Source organism: Magallana gigas, chromosome 1 (genome assembly GCF_963853765.1).
Source record: "Magallana gigas chromosome 1, xbMagGiga1.1, whole genome shotgun sequence".
NCBI classification, from domain to species: Eukaryota; Metazoa; Mollusca; class Bivalvia; order Ostreida; family Ostreidae; genus Magallana; species Magallana gigas.
In genome coordinates this window covers 33,644,556-33,666,274 of record NC_088853.1, presented here as the reverse complement: position 1 = coordinate 33,666,274, position 21,719 = coordinate 33,644,556, and the positions used below count along the sequence as shown (strand labels likewise).

Here is a 21,719-nt window from a genome sequence, read left to right as displayed (position 1 = left end):
GCAAAAATTTTCAAACAAATTTTTGTCAAAGAATTCTCAGCAACTGTTTATCACAGATGCTTGAACTTTTTACACAGTATTTGTATTGGCATGCCATATCGTGGGATATATTTTTGTACCAATCAGACGTCAACTTCCTGTTGAATGAGTACTTTGTTTATTTTTTCTGTTAAATGTTGACTTTGCTTATTTTGCTTATTCACATCAGAGCGGGGGTATCACTAGTGAGCATTGGCTCACAGATATCTTGTTCCAACAAAATTTTGCATCAAAATTTAATAAAGCTGTTTCAATAAAATGAAGTTCTCGCCAAAAGGGAGATACTATGAAAGTTTGAAAACAACCGTGGCATTCACTGGATGAAATATCTGGTTTCAGCGCTGCGGAAACCCTTTGGAAACTCTGCGGAAACTTAAGATTACTTTAAGTTTCCGACAGGTTTCAGCACGGAAACTTCAAGTTTCATTAAGTTTCCGCAGTGCTGAAACTTAGGCTGTCCATGAATCCAAATGGTTTCCGCAACGGAAACTTAATGAAACTTGAAGTTTCTGCCTAGTTTCAATCTCCATATACATTTGGGATACATATTGCTTACAAATGGTTTCCGCGACGGAAACTTACTGAAACTTGAAGTTTCTGCATAGTTTCAACCTCCATATACAATTGGGAAACATATTGTTTACAAAGGGTTTCCGCAACTGAAACTTACTGAAACTTTTTATATTTTTGCTTTCACAAAAGCTGAGCAAAGTTTCTACTTTATGTAAAAACAAAACAATTTCAAACAGTTCCAAATTTATTTTGTTCAAAAATCTGAAATTGTTTCCAATAATAAATAAAATACAGCCAACTTGAAGATACAATAATGGAGAAACATCCATATGGCAATTCCCTTATTAGGGACTTTTATTTAAAAAATGATAAAATTGCACAAGAAAAAAAACTCCCATAGAAATCTTTACATTTGTATTTTTTTTCATCTCGATTAAATGCCTATCAAATCTCCCTTTAAAAATGCAACAAAGATCTTACTTTTTTAAAAATATGAATGCAATTTACAAAATAAATGCACGTACATGAATAAACAAAGAAAACTTCACTGTTACATGAACATGATACACTTGTCTCAATTTGTTTTGAACTACAATGAATATGTACACCATAAAATATTTTTGAAAAGTCTTAAGTATCCATCTTTAAAAAAAAAATACATTACAAGATAGTAGTTGACTATAGAGGTATGACCCAGATTTGATTTGAATATGTCAATAAATTCCAAAATGAGGTCAAAGTGACCCACTTACAAGTTGTGATAAACCTTTTCTTTGTTTGTAATATAATATAATGTTTTACAATAGAACAGGATTTGATATCATTTTTTTGATAATCCATTAAGTCCAAAGTGAACTTTTCATTTCCACCCATGATGTACCAACTAATCAGATTTTAATATCATAAGCCTGTCAGTATTTAAATAGATGACCCAGAGGGAGATATGAAAAGTTTGTTGGCCAATAAAAAGCTAACAATGGAGCAGTCTGTCAAATCATGTGCAAAAATATGATGTACACATTTAATTAATTATGCTGATTGCAACACACTTCATTCCTGATGAATATTCTTCTTTACACACCGTTTACCTTCCTACATTTCACTACTTTACCTACATTAATATTTTTAAATCCAAGACATGAAGTAAAATATACATTGTTTATATATGACAAGTATTACTACATGCACATGTACTTGCCTTTTGTAGCATGAATGTATAAAATACAAAGTATCACACAGATCATTCACCTTACAATTCTCATCAATACCAGCATTTTACTTATGATATAAAAGCTAATTCCAATTATATATTAGTTACATAACACAGATTAAAATAAAACCCACATGGAAACAACTTTCCATCCAAGTAATTTTGTTATATAAAAATTGTAATACATGGGGTATATGTTGTCTTTATATATTTTCATATACGACATAATTGAATATTGTTTGGTGTATTTTATCATTTCTATGACCCATGCATTCATCTCCTAATGCAGTGTTTTTACATTTAAGATTGGTTTCTTAATTTTTCATATATTGCTGCAAATAAAAACTAAGTTATCAATAAATGTTTAAACAAAGAAAATGGAAAAAAAGTACTTAACACTTATCAACTTGGAGGTGTGAGGATATATGTTACATGGAGTCTAATATTTTATGCAATATTTGCAAATATAACAAATTATTTAAGAAAATGAAAGTTAATATCTGCAAGGTCTAATCAATCATTTAATAAGTCAAAACCATGTGATTTTCTAAGATTCTAGCTTACAGACAGACATTGTAATATACTGGTATTTGATCATATAAAAAAAAGTACTTTTACAGTTTATAGGTTTTTTCAAATGAGAATACTTTACATTTAAAAAGTCTTGTTCTGCAGAGGTTAAGTCGGGTCGTAGAGATGTGTCCATTCGAATCAATAAGGAGTGTCCTTGGCTGTTGTTGATGTAACTCGAGTCGTAGTTTATGGAAATAGGCCTTTTTGGGGGACTTTCGAGCATTGTCCAGTCCGGTGAAGCACTTATATGATTACATCATGGCTACAGCAGACTTAGTAGTTCTGGACAGTGGTAGCATTAAAATTCTTCTTCTTGCGATGAACTTGTTCCTTTCACTGGGCTGTACTTTATATGTCTGTTCTATTTATCTTAAACATGAATAATAAAGTTTCATTTAGATTTTTAAACAATAAACATACGTCATTCAGCCTAACATGTAATAAAGGCATTCTGAATAAAATTCTGAATACAGAAGCTACTATGCAGTTGCCAGTTGCTGTTTAAACTATGCCATATAATGACTACAGTAGTATCTGGTCTAAAATGTTTCATTTTATGTTTGAAGCTATGTTATTTTCATTTTGATTCAATTATTGTTTGTTGTACAATGGAAAAACTTATCAACAATAAGTGTGTTTCACCCCCCCCCCCCCCTATCAACCTCCTTTTCAAGAACTTAGACCTGGATTTCCCAAAAATTACTACAATAAATTATAAACATCCAACACATGTATAAGTTAATGGTGAAAGTAATCAATTTCAAAGCAATACCTTGCGTTCACATCGTCCAGCTGGTCAAAACATTCACCCGAATCACCGAACGGAGGATGCAACTAATCACCGGAAACATTGACTTTGTATGCTGTCATTGCTGAAAAAGAAAAACGTGAAAGATTTCATTTTCCGGATTTAATTAATAATTTTTTTTCGTTACATTTAGAGTTTGTAAATTGTATAATGTGCGAAAGATTCAATGTTCGTCTTGTTTACCAACCAAGCATTCATATATTAGGGACGTTTATATAATTATATATGTGTATACCCTGGATAATCTTGATTATCATGCATATAAAGTTGGTTAATGGTTAACTTGGTCAAAACGTATATTTAAAAGAGATACGGTAATAAAAATTAAAACGCCGAACCAAGTTTGAAAAAATGACGCCATCTTGATTTGATGGCGCGAGATCTCGTTTACAAATGAGAGATAAATTAGAGCCTTGAAAATGTTATTGGGAGTATCTATATTGTGAATTAAGTTACCTTGACATGAGTTCTTCGTTCCTGCATTTTCTCCTTGTTGTAGAGGCTATTTATTAATTTTACAACAGCACCTTCTTGTCCATTTTAACTTCGCTCGGAATCATAAAGTGCGCCAATACTGACCAATCAGAACCCGCTAAATCTTGGAAAAGTGCATCTTGGGATAGTTTAAAATGAATAATGTTTAAACAAAATTATCATTTTTTACCGAATAGTATACTTTTTACATGTATATTTATTTTCAATAAGAACTGTCGGAGTCAGTTTTTCCTGGTTAAATACGACAAAGTATTGGCGTGTGTTTGTTACAATTGTATTTGTAACACGTGATTAACCCCAAAAAATGGCCGACCGTTTGTTTACAAATGTCTAATGAAATTAAACAAGTTTTAATGAGACAAATGTATCAGATTTTGTCTTTAGCTATATTTTATTTACATGTACTGATGATTGCAAAACTAAATATGATAGAGCCATATATAGTTTACTGACAAGTTAGTCTTGACTTGTCCAATTTTCACCGCGATTCTAAGCACGGTCATATTCTTATTCAAAATATAGAGGTGTGAAAATATTATGTTCATCACAGAGAAGGTTCTGCATGAACACACAGAAATCACAAATAAAATTAGATGCCGATCAATTTACGGGGTCCGGTTAACAGCGTTCATCGGTACGGTGAATTTACAACTACGATGAACTGATGAATTGATGGCAATTATTTTACAGTTACACATACATGTGCACTGATTGGTCATGCGATGAACAGTACGTTAAGAATACTTATGAAATTAAAATACAAACGCGTTAAACAAGCCGGGAAGTAAGACGTACACGTCGGACTGATATATAAACAAAATATAATTTTAATTATTTGGTATACTTTCTACATCAAATGTATACTAATGTATAATCAAATTTTAAAAATTTGATTGTAATCACGTGCACCACATGGCTAGTGCTGGATTTAAAACTGATTTTGTAATATAACGTATAACTTCAGTAAAATTATAAATAATGCTTATTATATCTTATAACAGAAACATGTGCATGTTTCATAAACATGTGTCTGTTTCATAAACATGTATCAATATCTGTGTTTACAGTACAGAAAGTAAATACAAAGTATAGAAATGCACAAATCACATGGGCGTCGAACCGGGGGGGGGATGGCTAGGGGGGGGGCTTAGTGCAAAGTTAGACTTAACCAATAGGCATATAGCCCCCGCCCCCCCCCCCCACTTTTTCTCGCCGGAAATGTAATTGTTCCTAAATTTACCTTGAAAGATTGAGAAGTTGGAATAATAGGCATACTACCCCCCCCCCCCCCCCCCCCGACACGGATTAGGAATTTCATGATTTTGGGGGAAAAAATTTGGGTAGGGAAATTTATTTTCGGAAGTATATAGTATAGGTATACCTACCCCCTCCCCCCCCCCCCCCCCCCCCCCCCCACGGATTAGGATTTTCCTGATTTTGGGAATTAGGGTTTTTCCTCAATATTTCTGAGGATTAGTCTAGCCCCCCCCCCCCCCCACTTTCAATTTGCTTCCGACGCCAGTGAATCATGATACAGTCATACATGTAGTAAAGTCTGAAATGCATGTAAATAATTCAACAATTATTATATAAGACTCAAACTCCAAGTGGGTTTTACTTGTTATTATCAACTGTAGAATTTTTTTTAAAAAAATTCCTGTGTACATGTGTTGGCATGGTATTAAAAAAGAAATGAATTAGCTGTAAACTTCAGGTTGTACGAATATTTGGTACGATTTGTAAAAATTTACAACGACTTTACCTTAATTTGTTTGCTTAATTAGTTACTGTACCTCAAGGTTCATTCAAATGATAACTAAATGATTTAAGAAGAAGTCTTACAAAATAGGTATATTAATTTATTTTACTAAATAATTATAATTTACTTATCAGTTTTACTAACTCAGGTACACACAAATTGAAAAAAAATTCCCGCCGGGCTCCAGTTATAAACTCACGCTTCGTACTGTGTATATGTTATGTAACAGTCTTTTGTTCACTCCTGACAGAAAAAACCCTGCAATCCACACAGAATATACAGGAAAATCACAGAGGAGGTCACCTTGACAAAGAATGTATACACATGTATACACGTGCCCGAGTACCTAAGATTAATGATTTCATCATATGCATTAAACAAGATCAGACATCAGTTTTTCTTTTCAAATTCAATTAATTACTTAGTAAGGTTCTTAATCGCCTTATTTGCCACATTTGAAGATAGTTACATGTATACATATAGTTTCAGTCACGCTGAAACCTTACTATACATTTTAGTATGTACGGATTCATTATCATTAGGCTAGAATTAAACTTAAACCTGTTGAAAATAAATGATATCACTATTAAACTCAAATCAGTTTTAGTAATAGTTTCAGCAATGCGTAAACCATTTGGAATCTTAACTTAAAGTTTCAGCATACTGAAACCTAGCGGAAATGTTCTGAAACTGATTGATATTTCCATAATAATTTACACAACTTTTCACATGATTCAAATTTAGTTTCCGCATTGCGGAAACCATCAGGAATCTTAACTTAAAGTTTCAGCATACTGAAACCTAGCGGAAATGTTCTGAAACTGATTGATATTTCTATAATAATTTACACAACTATTCACACGATTCAAATTTAGTTTCCGCATTGCGGAAACCATCAGGAATCTTAGACTAAAGTTTCTGCTGACTGAAACCTAACGGATACTTGCTGAATCGATATAATGGTTTCCGCATTGCGGAAACTATACATGAAACTTCAACTTCAAGTTTCAGCAAGGTTTCCATATAGTTTCAGTTTTGCTGAAACTTGATTTTTCATCCAGTGATTGTATTGTTCCAGGACCAAAAACCAAGTAGGCCTAATGTCAATACATAAAATAAGCTTTTATGTACATAATGGATTCAAAATTGTCATAACCTATCCTTGAGGTTTCGCGAATGTAACAAAAAAAATAACGATTTTAAGATTAAAAATTATTGAAACTGCATTGAAGCAAACCATTTAACACATACCACTGTCTGTTTGTTTTATATAAAGAAACTAATAATAATACATGGGTTGGTTGCAATGACATATTTATTTTGTTACAATAGGAAATTGTAACCGCAAAAGAAATGATGAAGATAAACATGAAAATAAAACCTTGCCACTAGCATTTCAACCTAATCAATCCGAAAGAACAGTTTTGGCAGATGAAGGTATTGGATTATTCAATTAATTTTATAGTTTGTTTCAATAAATCACGTTTTACAATGATTCATAAATGATTTAATCATAGTTCGTTATTAAAAAAAAATAAATTCACGTTTTTCTCATCTAAAATTACAGTGGTATTAATTCCAATAAGAAAGATCTATTCTTTGCATATATGATCAAACATCATCTTTAAACTACGTTTTTTTTTTTTTTTATTGAAATCCCAGAATCGATATAACAAGGTGCTTGTTATTCAAAAAAAATTCTTCTGTTAAACTAGGATGTCTAATATGTGAAGGAAATGACCATGAAAATAATCACGACGAAGAAGATATTTCACCTTTAGTTCCACAAATTGAAAGTGGTGGACTAGAATCGACTGATGCAGGTATGACTCTTTGGATTTATATTTAGTTAAATATATATATATATATATATATATATATATATATATATATATATATATATATATATATATATATATATATATATATATATATAGGAATGGACATTAGCATTAGAAATGATGACGAAGATAAACATGAGGATAGAGAGTTATCACAACGATTTCCGCCGAATCAACCTAAAAGATTACTGTCGGATGAAGAAGGTAATTTTACAATTTTCCATAACAAGCAAAAGAAAATATTTTCATTAATTTTGCTAATCGCTAAGCATAAGGAAAATAAATATTTTAATACATGTGAAGGTTAGCATTGTACCTAAAATGTTTGAAACCAAACCATTTTTATTGTTTTCGGTGACCCTTGTTTTAACAGTCTAGAACTGAAACTTAAGGTCTTCCGTACCCATTGTTAAGGTTTTTTTTTTTCTTGATGTCAAACGAAAGTTCGTGTATAAATGAACTTAAATTATTCTACATGCTTTAACAAAATTAAAGAGATAAATAAAAAAAAATCGTTTTTAAAACCTCAATTTTTTGCCCTGGCGAGCTTTGGCGCCTTTTGCAGCAGACATATATGATTCGCTATAAACAAAACTACAATCATTTTTTACGAAAAAATCCGTACACAATTCGGTGATTAAAAATGACATAATAAATATGGAAAACGTCAGTCAATATGCAACAGAGCGGAACAACTATAACTCTTGTATTTTTATATTGTTTATATTCATTATTATGAATCATGTGTCTTTGAAACAAACTAATCTCGGGTAATAATTTTTTTTACGTTTAACACTAACCCCCCCCCCCCCCCCCCCCCCACACACACACACACTCCCCTTTATATTAAAGAGGACGTTCTCCCTGATGGCGATACCAACAACTGTAAAATATAAACAATATTTTATTGAGGTCTCAATGTAAAACATATTGTGGACTGACACCCCACAAATGTGTAAACCAAACCTTTTCTCATATACACAGTGCATTGCCGTAAAATCTATTTAACTCAATGTCAACTCTGGATAATAGCATTATTCTTAATAAAATCCAACAATTATCTGAGATTACCCAGCACACGCTGATGTTAGATCAGATATAACATATAGCAGAGGGGCGTTTAAAAAGTGTGGAAATAATTGGATTAAGTCAAATGAATCCATAGCCATAATAGAGTGCATTTTAGGAGGGATACACAGACGGTTCCGGACAAAAGTGATATACGCAAAAAGTATCCATTGTATTCATATAAATGTAGTAGACATATATTTTTTAATATCATTTTATATTTCAGACACATGGTCGGAACATTTGGATTCGCAAAAACTTCGAAATGTTTTGGAATCATTCAAAGTTGTAATACCAAGCAATTCGAAAAACTCTATTGCCAGGGACCTTCTTACAGGCCCAATATTAATTGAATTGGTGAAGGAAGTAAGAGATCTTGCAAGGAGTGTTGTATTTTGTAAAAACCTTAAAGAAGAAGAAAAAAAACCTGGAACAGTGTATGCCTGTGAGGTTGTTGTGAAGATTGTAGATAACCAAGTTGTCATTTACGAAAAGGTATTATAAATAAAAAAAACATATTATAATATTTATTATGCAGCAGATAATTCAATATTTCTAAGTGAGGCGCGGTTCTTTTTGTAACAATGTTTGGGTCGATATTGTGATGTTTTTTTTGTTTTTGTTTTAGGAGCCAGCATATTGGTCTGCTTTCCTTAAGGAGACGTACAAGGACCTCGTTAAAGTAATCCTGATCGAGGGCACTTGGCATGATATTTCCAAAACAAAGAAAATTGTTTACAAAAAATACAAACAGTACATTGATTCTGAAAATTTTCATCTACATCATGTGTCTGAAAAAATTGATGAAGTTGCAAAGTTAAGTGCACACCAGAAAATTATTTCGTATAAGCAACATGTCGAGTCAATAAGGCGGAGTTTTCCTTTACATTCCATTTAGGTTATTGTAAATGAAGCAGCAAATCGAGCTTTAACATACGAGAATATTAGAGATGTCTGCCGGCAAGCTTATATCAGTGAAATAGGAAACGTCTATAATGCTTCTTACACAACTCACTCAACTTTTACTTCAAACAGAATCAGTGTCGAATTAAAGCACAAAACTATAGAGTCAATTACAAGGTATTTAGGAACCCAAATTTCTTCCGAATTAAGGAACCATATAAGAATAGAGCCAAGAAATACACTTCGATTGGAATTAATTCAGGATGTTTTAAGTCGGGCCACCAACGTTTTGTATCCATCAATATTTAGTTTGATGGTTTCTATCGTTAACCCTATAGCTGGAGTGTTTGTTGCCGCAGGTGCTGGTTTCATTACATTTTTTGTAGGCACAGATGTCAATTCCATATCGTGGAGAGACATGGTTGCTTCTGAAATATACAAGGAGGTCTCTAAACGTCGACTTACTATTGAAAACGAGTTTTCGTCAATTCTCAGGCAAAACATGAATGTTGCATCAGATCATTTAGATACTGTTGCTAAAAGTCTGAATGGCTTTAGAGAGAATTTAGACATGATTGACTTAATGTCATGTTAGTATATATCTGCTTTTTTAAGTTATTTTGCAATTCTTAAAACTTTTTCTTTGAAAGTATGCTGCAATAATGTTGGAATGAGATACTTTGAACCAAACTTTTAGGAGTAGTACTCTCTCTATATTACACTTAGCATTCAACTAATAAAAAATGTATATGTTATTGATGTTTGAATTGAATTCAATATGTTATTAGCCTAACAATGTGTGTGTGAAAAAAAGTTTTTTAGAGTTCAGTGAATGCGTTACTATATACGCAAACGTGAAAGTGGCTTGTACTAAGGATGTCAATTTTCGCTAGCTGATTTTCATAATAGGTGCTGCTTCTATTTAATTTTTATAATTAATCGTTTTTAATTTTTAAAAAAAATATGTAAAAAACGATAATATGATATCACCTTCTTTTCATGAGATTGCAATTAAATATGTTTAATTTATTAAAAGCAAAATTGCCATTAAATTCACATAATTGCACATTAAATTGCATTGCCTTAAACATGAAACCTGTATATCTGGTATTCCTCTGTTAAAACAAACATCACGCTATAAAGGGGCATGGTCACGATTTTGATCCAATGCAATTTGACTGTTTTTATTATTTACATTGCTTTAGGAATGTAAGATGATTGGCAAGATACAAGGCTCACAGTTCTTTGTCATGCAAACAAGGCGTGCACCCTGTTTTTGTTTACATAGGTTCAATATACATGTACATGTACCAGTACAACATCTTTTATAAGCTGTTTTTTGTGTCTTCTTATAAAAGCTTTTGGTCGTTATATTAGTTTTGTTTTGATCGCTCCTCATCTGTCACTTAACGTGCGGTATTCAATTTTGTTATACTTTCATGTTAAATACTGAAATCTGATTGGTTAAGACGCAGTTAATAATATTTACTATTACCCTCAGCGTTAGCAATGCAATTGGCAACGGGTAACATTAAAAAATGTTACATGCGCGAAAATTATGCGCGTGCGGTTTAGAATTCACGTTATTCCTATATAAAAGCAGTAAAATTTTCTTGAAAATTTTTAAAAAGACATTCAGTATAACAAAATAAATAGTGCCTGTTTGGGAGGATAACAGTTGAAATTGACACCCCTCGAAAACCATTGTCAACCTCCGCTTCGCGTCGGTTGACAATGGTTTTCTCGGGGTGTCAATTTCAACTGTTACCCTCCAAAACAGGCACTATTTATATAAGACTGCACCGCTTGGTGTGTCATAGGGCCGACGACATCTAAAAATTAACATCCAATGCTTACACTTATATTTTCATACTGATATTCACTGGTATGATATACTGTGCATCACCTCTATAAAGCCATTTTGACGCTCTTAGGAAGGAATATAAAAACATACATGAAACAGCAATATTAACACGTTAATTAGGTAGCTTCCGATACAAAAAAAAAATATTGTGCTATAAACCTTGTGGAGAAATATCTATTTTATTAAGGATATATATATATATATATATATATATATATATATATATATATATATATATATATATATATATATATATATCAAATTTTAAGACTGAAAGTGTCAATTAATCTTACAGAAATTAATACACTCGAAATTTGCAGCAGATTTCCAATGCAAACATAAGGATAACTAGATACGATGTCGTTGCGAGCAACGAGTGGGTCTTCCGTCCGATTTTTGAATTAATAAGATAAAACTCATCAATTCAAAGATAAAATCGTAAATATAAGCGAAAATTGAGTGAAACAATTTTGCGGCACTCGGGACTTCAACCCGGGTCGCCTTGGCCATGTCCACGACTCTATCGACTGAGCTACTCGGACTCTCGCTTCAGGACTTAGATGCTTAATTTCTCGAGAATGCCTTCATCGATTTTAAAACAAATTACATATTCTGAATCAGTAAAAGGGTCACTATCACCTTATTGAGAAAAAAATATATAACACAAATTTTCATTTTTTAAATTTGCTTCCGGTGACGACCGGAAGTGACGGCGGACATTCTCTTGACCGAGGTTCACTAGGAAATAGCTAGATCTTGCATCTCTGAAAATTGCAGTTTTCTACCTTTACTCGTTTTTGAGAAACGTCACCGACAAAATTGACTTTTAAAAATCGTAAAACGACGATAACTTCTGACCGGAAGTAATTTTTCAAAAAATGTCCTGGCGGTATAAAATTCAGATAACGAAGAATCGACCTAAAAATTTCAAGGAAATCGACCCAGCCATCTTTGAGATACCGCCTGCACAAAATTTGTAAGACCAAAAAAGAATAATAACTAGATACGATCTCGTTACGAGTAACGAGTAGGTCTTCCTTGCGATTCTTGTTTTAAATCATACTGTGATGTTTAAGAAACATTCTATGTACGACTTACTGAGTAAACATTTTGAGTTTCACATGTCGGCTGGAGCCGAGCTGTTTTGCTACAGAGCATTATGTCGTTTTGTGTGAAGTGTGCAGTGCCATAGTGTAAGTGTATGTTTATCGCATTGTATATGTATCTTTCCAGAGTTTTGAGTGAAATTCTAGTATGCATAAGCTTGCATTTTCATGATAGTTGAGTATTTCTCTCCAATGTCTATCGGCCGACATGACCTACTTTCTGCATAGTGCGCAGATTCATATTTTGCATAGCATGCAATTGTTTCATTGTATAAGCATACAATATAAGTCTGTATTTTATCATACAGTATAAGTTCTTGGCAAATTTACGATGTATAAGTAAATGTTAATGTTGTAATTTTGGAAGGTTTTGCAAAACACGTGGTTGCTGATGAAACTTAAATCTATGGAAAGCAGTTCTAGTCAATAATACATTTGTATACGGAAATGTATGGAGTCGCATTATTGTCATAGTTATTATGTTTGTAAATGTATGTGTATTGTAACAACAATTCATTTGTTTTTTGTAGCTTTTTACTAATAAAGTATGGAGACAAGTATGCATTCTTAATCCAGAACAGTAAAAAGACTGGCTCTACAAGCACACATGGCAACCATGAATCCAACAGAAGAGGACACAAGTGGTCGTCCCAGAAGGAAGATCGTTTTGACAGAGACAGGAAGAGCTCTCTTCGAACAGTCTGTTTCAAAATTTTGGACAAAACTGAGAACTGTGCGTAGGAAGTTAGAAGCAGAGATGAAAGAAATGGCTACAGACTCTAAGGAATCTTACCATCTCCAACGAGATAGACTGATCAACCTCGCTAAAGAGTACTGCGGAGTTCAGGAAGAATTGTTGGCCTTTCTGGAACGCTCTAATACAAAGGAGAGTGAGAGAGAGAAAGCATCACAGAACGTAGTGACAGACTTACTCATGGACAAAGTTAGTGAGTTTGTGCGCGGGCTAGACTCAGAAATGTCGTCCTTTGTGATGAGTCCCAAGCCTGTGACAATGAGGAGCCCCAATCCTGTCCAAGTGAAGACTCCGAAGCCTATACAGGTAAAGGCGGAGCCTCGGGATTCCCCAAAGCCTGCGGAACATGAAGACAGAAAGTCTATTCGATCAAGGAGAAGCGCTGGGTCTCATCGATCTGCTGCCTCTTCCATCTCCTTGGCGCAGCAGCGTCTTGAAGCGGAGGAGACCAAGGCTAAACTGCAGTACGCACGGAAGGAAGCCAAACTACGTAAAGAGCAGGCATCTATTCAAGTGGACCTGGAAGTCCTTGACGCCCAAAGAGATGCTGCTGTGGCAGAAGCAAAGCTACGTGCTCTTGAGAGCATGGAACCGGACTACATATCTGTTTCCTCCGAATCAGTGGCCGAACCTGTCGTAGAAGTCGAGGATCCGATTGAACGGGCAAGAAACTTTGTCGAAGGGATTATTCTACAGCCAGTAGAGACAACCTTAAAGGAACCTCTGACAGAAATGTTGAACGAGGAATCCCACAAAGCAACAGAGAAACTTAACAGCGAGTCAGTCAACCCAGTTACGAGAATATCTACACCTGTTCCCAAGGGATTGGAATCATCCAAGAACACTGTGTTTGATATTTCAAGCTTTCTACTTAAGAAAGAACTCATGATCAATAAGCTGGTCAATTTTGATGATAAACCTGAGAACTTTGTACCCTGGAAGACCAGTTTTAAGTCAGTTATTCAGGAGGCATCAGTTTCGCCCTCAGAAGAACTCGATCTCCTCATCAGATGGTTGGGCCCTAGCTCCAAGGAACACGCTAAAAGCATCCGAGCAGCATCAATAGGAAATCCTACACAAGGCTGTGAGACCTTATGGACTAGACTGGAGGAAAGATACGGCTCACCTGAACTGATCGAAACAGCAATTAAGACCAAGCTTGCGAATTTCCACCGACTCAGTGCGAACGAACCAAGACGGTTGTATGAACTTTCAGATATTTTGAGCGAAACACTGGCGTTAAAGGAAAATCCAAAATACAATCAACAATTCAGTTATTTTGACTCATCAGTAGGAGTGCTTCCCATTGTTCAGAAGTTAACATCTGGTTTGCAGAATAAGTGGACTTCTAAAGCCTCGAAGTACAAACAGACTCATGGAGTTACTTACCCTCCATTTACTATATTCTGTGAATTTGTGAAGGAAATGTCAACCATGATGAATGACCCTGGCTTACAAGTGACTCAGGCTTTTGTCAAAGAGACACCAAGATACAACCAGCAGAACTTCAAACCTGCAAAATCAGTGAATGTCAAGAAGACTGATTTTAAAGACTCAGGAAGAGACTTTAAGACCACAGGGAAGAGATGCCCTATCCACGATGCTGAGCATACCTTGAATGAGTGCAGGGCTTTCAGGAAGAAATCCATTCGTGACCGGAAATTATTCCTCAGAGAACATAACTTGTGTTACAGATGTTGCGGATCAGACACGCATACGTTCAAGACCTGCCGCGCAGATATAAGATGCGAGGAATGTGAAAGTTCACAGCACCCTACAGCTCTCCATCCACCTGAAAGCCAGAGACAGAATGGCGGGGAGGGAGCAAATATCCTCTCTAAGTGCACGGCGGTGTGTGGTGAACAGTTTACTGGACGTTCGTGTGCAAAGGCTGTACTTGTGGACGTATATCCGAAAGGAACCCCCTCACAACGTTTACGAATCTATGCTCTGATTGATGACCAGAGCAACTCAACACTCGCAAGATCAGAACTGTTTGACTTTATGAATGTGCCTCACTCACAGACACATTTCTTTACACTTACCTCATGTGCGGGCCGCATACAGACGAGTGGTCGTAAGATATCAGGTCTGATGGTAGCAACGACTGATGGTTCTGTTGTGATGGAACTGCCTACCATTACAGAATGTAATGAAATTCCCAATGAGAAACATGAAATACCGACCCTTGATGTAGTGAAACATCACCCACATCTTCAAGACCTACCTTTAGCTCCTATGAATCCACAAGCGGAAATTCTACTACTCATAGGACGTGACCTACTGGAGGCCCATTATGTGCTGTCTCAGAGACTTGGACCTAAGAACTCACCCTTTGCGTTGCAGCTGAAACTAGGTTGGGTCGTCATTGGAGATGTATGTATCAACAAGTCGCATAAACCATCGACTATCAATGTGCTCAAGACTAACATAGTTACCTGTGAACGTCAGTCGATTTTTCAACCCTGTCCTAACAGTTTCCATCTAAAGGAGGACATCGCATCCTGTCGAGACGATGTTGGGTTCCACATATTCGAGCGGAACAGGGATGATGACGAAGTTGGGATCTCTGTCGAAGATCGCCAATTCCTCAGGATTATGGACAATGAGTTTGTGAAAGATGAAGACGGGAGATGGAAAGCTCCACTCCCTTTTAAGCTTCGTAGACCGCAGTTAGGGAACAACAGAAGTCAAGCGTTAAAGCGTGCGCTGATGCTAGACAGGGATTTGAAGCGGAACCCTATAAAGAGGGAGCACATGATCACGTTTATGAAATCAATCACGGAAAGTGACGCTTTAGAGATTGCACCACCTGTCCCTCCAGGAAAAGAGTGCTGGTTTTTACCTCTTTTTGGGGTGTATCATCCACGAAAACCAGAACAAATACGTGGAGTTTTCGACTCATCAGTGAGTTATGAAGGTCTCTCTCTCAATAGTGTCTTACTGTCAGGACCTAATCTAACGAATGACTTGCTTGGTATACTGTTACGTTTCCGTATGGACAAAGTAGCCATCATGGCGGACATCCAGCAGATGTTTTACTCATTCCTTGTTAGTGAAGAGGACAGAGACTTTTTGAGGTTCTTCTGGTACAAGAATAATGACTCGGATGAAGAACTTATTGAGTACCGAATGAAGGTTCACGTGTTTGGGAACACACCTTCACCGGCAGTGGCCACTTATGGTCTACGGAAAACAGTAGAGAACGAAGATAGTGATGTAAGGAATTACGTGATGAAGAACTTTTATGTGGATGATGGTCTTATCTCCTTGCCCTCTAGTGCAGAAGCCATTAGATTGCTAAAGAAGACTCGGGTTGCGTTGAACAATGCAAGAATCAGACTCCATAAGATTGTGTCAAACGATGTGGAAGTCATGGAAGCTTTTCCATCTGAGGACTTGGAAAAGAACTTAATGTCACTGGACATTGGATCTGATGATTTGCCTGTCCAGCACAGTCTAGGCCTGTCATGGGACATTAACTCGGACAGCTTCACATACAGCACACGCATTCTAGAGAAACACTTCACAAAGAGAGGACTTCTTTCTGTTGTCAACAGCTTGTTCGACCCTTTGGGTTTTATTGCACCCATAGTGATACATGGCAGAATTCTGTATAGAGAAGTTGGTGAGTGCAACAGTAGTTGGGATGATCCTTTACCTAGTGACCGAGAGGAAGAGTGGACAAGATGGAAGGACTCCTTCAGCTCTCTAGAAGACTTGCACATTCCAAGAATATTTACGCAGCTTTCCTTAAGCCGTACTCACATGAGGGAAATACATATATTCTCGGACGCTTCTTAGAAAGCGATCTCAGCAGTGGTGTACCTGCGTACAATCAGCAACTCTGGTGATGTTCACGTTGGATTCGTCATTGGGAAATCTAAGATAGCCCCACTTCAGACTACAACTATCCCGCGTCTTGAACTTTGTGCAGCAGTCTTGGGCACAGAGTTGGCTCAGACAGTGTTCAAACACTTGGATATCGACCCAGATGCAGCGACGTACTACACAGATAGTAAGGTAGTACTAGGTTACCTGAACAACCAAACTCGCAGATTTTATAACTATGTCTCGAACCGAGTGGCTGTCATCCACAGACGCTCTAAGCCTTTACAGTGGAAATTTGTACCAATTGCGCAGAATCCAGCAGACATAGGGACTAGATGTTTGACATCGGTAGAAGAGCTAGCAGAGAGTGACTGGCTTAGAGGACCACTTTTACTCAGATCTCCTCATAGTAAAGAAGAAGTTCTTACCTTTCCTTTGGTCTCTCCTGAAGAAGACAATAATGTACGTCCAGAAGTAAAAGTAAAGAAAACGGGAATAAACACACCATTTGTGGCAAGATTTGAAAACTTTTCAACTTGGAAAAGTTTGGTGCGTGCTGTTTATAATCTGAAGAAGATTTGCCGATTGAAAAGAGGAGCTGCAGATTCAGCAGCATTCGATGTTGAGGTCATGCAAGAAGCTGAGCATTTCATCCTGCAGGAAGTACAAGCTTTCTTTTATAAGGAAGAGATCAGATCTTTGAAAGACGGTAAACCTGTACCCCCTTCAAGCTGCATTGTGACTTTGAACCCATTTATGGACAAACGGGGCACGGTACGTGTTGGCGGACGTCTCAACCAATCTAACCTTCCTGTTGATGAGAAGAACCCAATAATCATCCCTGGAAAATCTCATGTTGCAAGAATTCTTGTGTCCCATTTCCACAGCAAAGTTTATCACCAAGGAAGACTTATCTCAGAAGGTGCAGTGAGGTCCGGTGGGTTCTGGATCACTGGCTGTAAGACACTTGTGAACTCAGTTATACACAAGTGCGTTACCTGCAGGAAATTCCGAGGAAAACTGGAACACCAGCGCATGAGTGACTTACCTGCAGACAGACTGATGCCTGGTCCTCCTTTCTCAGCAGTAGGTGTCGACGTGTTTGGCCCGTGGACTGTAGCCGCGCGCAAGACCAGAGGAGGATTATCTCACAACAAAAGATGGGCGGTACTTTTTACATGTTTGACTTCAAGGGCCATTCACATAGAAGTCATAGAAGAGATGAGCTCTTCATCATTCATAAATGCACTGCGACGTTTTGTGTCTCTACGTGGCCCAGTGAAGGAGATGCGTTCGGACCGAGGGACCAACTTCTTAGGCGCCCTGGACGCGATTCAAGCGGATGCCGTTTATACAGAGAAACGACCTATTAGAGATTACCTTCGCAACAACAGGATAACATGGACCTTTAATCCACCCCATGCATCACACAGAGGAGGATCATGGGAGAGGATGATTGGGATCTCTCGCAAGATACTAGACGCCATGTTGTTGAACCCAAATGCGAAACAGTTGTCCCATGAAGTCTTGTGCACATTCATGTGTGAGGTGTGTGCAATCGTGAACTCCCGTCCTATTTGTTCACTGTCATGTGATCCTGACAGTCCTTATGTCATCAGTCCGTCAATGCTACTTACCCAGAAAGGTTTCACAGACATTCCTCCACAGACTTGTGGCGACATAAAGGAAATCTACAAAGCTCAGTGGAAACATGTACAACACCTTTCCGATACCTTTTGGAAGCGTTGGAAGGATGGATACTTACAGAATCTCCAAGCAAGAAGGAAATGGTGTGAGGAACGTCCTGACGTGAAGGAAGGTGACGTGGTCCTATTACGTGACAAGGAGTTGCACCGTGGACAGTGGCCGATGGGTTTGATTGTGAAGACTTTCGAAAGTGGCAACGATCAGAAAGTGAGAACAGTTGAAGTTCGGGTGATCAAAGACGGCAAGGACACAACCTACATTCGACCAATAACGGAATTGGTGCTACTGATTGACTAACTTGTTCAGTTTATTAGTGTGCTTTAGTTTGCTCACATACTGTTTAGATTTTTGTGTATATGATTTATAATTTTGTATAATTGTAATATCCTTGGGATATTAGGCGGGGAGTGTGATGTTCAAGAAACATTCTATGTACGACTTACTGAGTAAACATTTTGAGTTTCACATGTCGGCTGGAGCCGAGCTGTTTTGCTACAGAGCATTATGTCGTTTTGTGTGAAGTGTGCAGTGCCATAGTGTAAGTGTATGTTTATCGCATTGTATATGTATCTTTCCAGAGTTTTGAGTGAAATTCTAGTATGCATAAGCTTGCATTTTCATGATAGTTGAGTATTTCTCTCCAATGTCTATCGGCCGACATGACCTACTTTCTGCATAGTGCGCAGATTCATATTTTGCATAGCATGCAATTGTTTCATTGTATAAGCATACAATATAAGTCTGTATTTTATCATACAGTATAAGTTCTTGGCAGATTTACGATGTATAAGTAAATGTAAATGTTATAATTTTGGAAGGTTTTGCAAAACACGTGGTTGCTGATGAAACTTAAATCTATGGAAAGCAGTTCTAGTCAATAATACATTTGTATACGGAAATGTATGGAGTCGCATTATTGTCATAGTTATTATGTTTGTAAATGTATGTGTATTGTAACAACAATTCATTTGTCTTTTGTAGCTTTTTACTAATAAAGTATGGAGACAAGTATGCATTCTTAATCCAGAACACACATAATGTTGAACCAGTGTAATGAGTTCTAGATAACTCATTGTAAGTGTTCATTCAAAGCTTCATTTGCGTCTTTCTAATTGGTGGAGCTCCAACAAAAGGGAATTTCTCTGTGCTTTATATATATCAATATCATTCGCTATGTGCAGGTATATGTCATGTTGATAGTTATTGCAATGTTTGTGCTAATTATATTTGTGTGTATCTATGCAATGTGTATCGTTCCGATCCTCTAAAATTGTCGTTTAACTGTATTCCACCTGTCTCTCAAGCGACCGTGTAGTACGCAGCCAGCGCGCTAGGTTCCGTTCGTCATCGAAGGCAAGATTTTTGTCTCGCTTAGATGGCCAAGTGGGGAGTGCGGTGGCCGCTCACTGCTAGGAGAATGAGTTCCAGAGGTCGTGAGTTCAAGCCTCGGTCGGGGCGGAAAGTGGAACTACAACAAAAGGGAATTTCTCTGTGCTTCATATATATTTATATCATTTACTACGGGCAGGTATATATCAATTTGAGAGTTATTGTAATGTACACACAGCCACAGTATTGCATTTTTTAATATTATGATCACTATAAATCTGCATTTTGTTTTTGTATTACCAATGACAGTTTTGTCGGACCTTGCATTGCGTAAACCTACCAAACAGTCGTCAACCTTCTACATTCATACAGCTGAGTATGCTGTAGATGGTAACTATGGCACAGACCTTATGATCGACCAATGTACATCCACAGATACAAACGACATAAACCCCTGGTGGATGGTAGATCTGCAAACTGTGTGTTACATTACATCTGTCAGAATAGTCAACAGAGGACCGGATAGCTCCGGAATAGGTAAAGCTGCAAAGAAAATTAAATATTAAAATAAAGTGCACTGTTACAGCCCCTAACTTTATCTTATTAGATTACCCCCTCCCCCCAAACAACAGCAAAAAGCAAACAAACACCCCCCCCCCCCCCCAAAAAAAAAAAAAAAGAAGAAGACAAAAACAGAAGCAAAAACAAAATGACCCCCCCAAAAAACAACTCTCGATCTGTTTTTAAATTTTCTTTGCAAATAGATGATGCACAAACAAGTAGTATTTGATCAGATACATTTTTGCAAGTTCAAAAAAAGTTTAACCATTAAGATGAAAATTGATTTAAGAAAATTACGATGGTTGTTTCATATGTAATGTGGTTTGTAATACTGTGCAATTATATAACACTTTGCATATTTTGTAAATAAAAACACTATTGAATACCTATATTTAATACCATTCAAAACGTGTAAACAAGAGACTTCAACACCTCATAGTTTGAAACTTATAGACATTTAAAAGGGTCAATAGAGCCTATCGTTGACCACTGTTGTAAAAAATAGTAAAAAAACGGGTTGAGAGTATTGGACTATCGTACAATACACATTACAATTTGAGGTATTTTTCACTTACATCTTTTAATACTTTTCCTTTGTTTTGATTGTTAGATTCATCAAACCGACTGCAGGATGATACTGTCACTGTAGGGCTGACAGAATCAACTGTCAACATTGTCTGTGGTTTCTTTGCTGGCCCCGGTACTGCGTCACAGGTGGTCATCATCGACTGTCCGACAATACCAGAGGGGATATTTGTAAAAATATCCAAAACAACCGAGTATCTTACTCTTTGTGAAGTAAACGTCTTTGGACTCGCCGTATAATCATTGTCATAGCCAACGTCTTATACTTGAAACGTTACGTAAATCACTATAATTTTGCAGAACTAGATGCACGTATTGTCCACAGGGGTCAAGCCCGTTTTAACATTAATTTCAATGTAACCATAAATAAAGAAACGGGTCGAACTCTGACCCAGATAAAAACTACCAGCTCGCTTCAAAAGCCTAATTAATCATTTATTTTTTTTTCAACACTTGCAATATGCATGTATTTTTCAGAAAAGTAATGTCTAATTTACACTCATTGAATATCGCATTTATTATTCAAGGAACTTGATTTGCTTAAATAGTCGGGATTTTCATAACCTATAGTTATCGTTCGTAACACGAGTCATCTCTCCATTAGAGCAGGTATAGGTGGCAGGGAAAAGTTTTTTTTAAATATACAATTCATTGTATCCAAGGGATGCATGTCTTCGGAACTCTGTAACTAGAATTTCCTCTGTTTCCATTCAGCACAAATACCTTTAATTCACTCTTTATAAGGCCAATCACCAATTTCTGAAGAAAATTAC

The 21,719-nt window shown here is 36.4% G+C and overlaps 3 protein-coding genes across 3 annotated transcripts; all 3 read left to right on the top strand.

Annotated features, from left to right (window-relative positions):
- Window positions 1-12,142: 12,142 nt before the first annotated feature.
- LOC117684412 (uncharacterized) lies at window positions 12,143-16,745 on the top strand. Its single transcript, XM_034456527.2, has 2 exons — window positions 12,143-12,266; window positions 12,710-16,745. Exon 2 carries the CDS (start codon window positions 12,787-12,789, stop codon window positions 16,735-16,737), a length of 3,951 nt encoding a protein of 1,316 aa, XP_034312418.2. The 5' UTR covers window positions 12,143-12,266; window positions 12,710-12,786; the 3' UTR covers window positions 16,738-16,745.
- Window positions 16,746-17,394: 649 nt separating this feature from the next.
- LOC105328764 (uncharacterized) lies at window positions 17,395-18,768 on the top strand. The gene has a single exon (XM_034459542.2). It carries the CDS (start codon window positions 17,395-17,397, stop codon window positions 18,766-18,768), a length of 1,374 nt encoding a protein of 457 aa, XP_034315433.2.
- A 1,078-nt stretch (window positions 18,769-19,846) lies between these two features.
- Window positions 19,847-21,186, top strand: LOC117688486 (fucolectin-1-like). The gene is made up of 3 exons (XM_066085957.1): window positions 19,847-19,904; window positions 20,110-20,337; window positions 20,972-21,186. The coding sequence occupies exons 1-3, from the start codon at window positions 19,847-19,849 to the stop codon at window positions 21,184-21,186; spliced, it is 501 nt and encodes a 166-aa protein (XP_065942029.1).
- The last annotated feature ends 533 nt before the right edge of the window (window positions 21,187-21,719 follow it).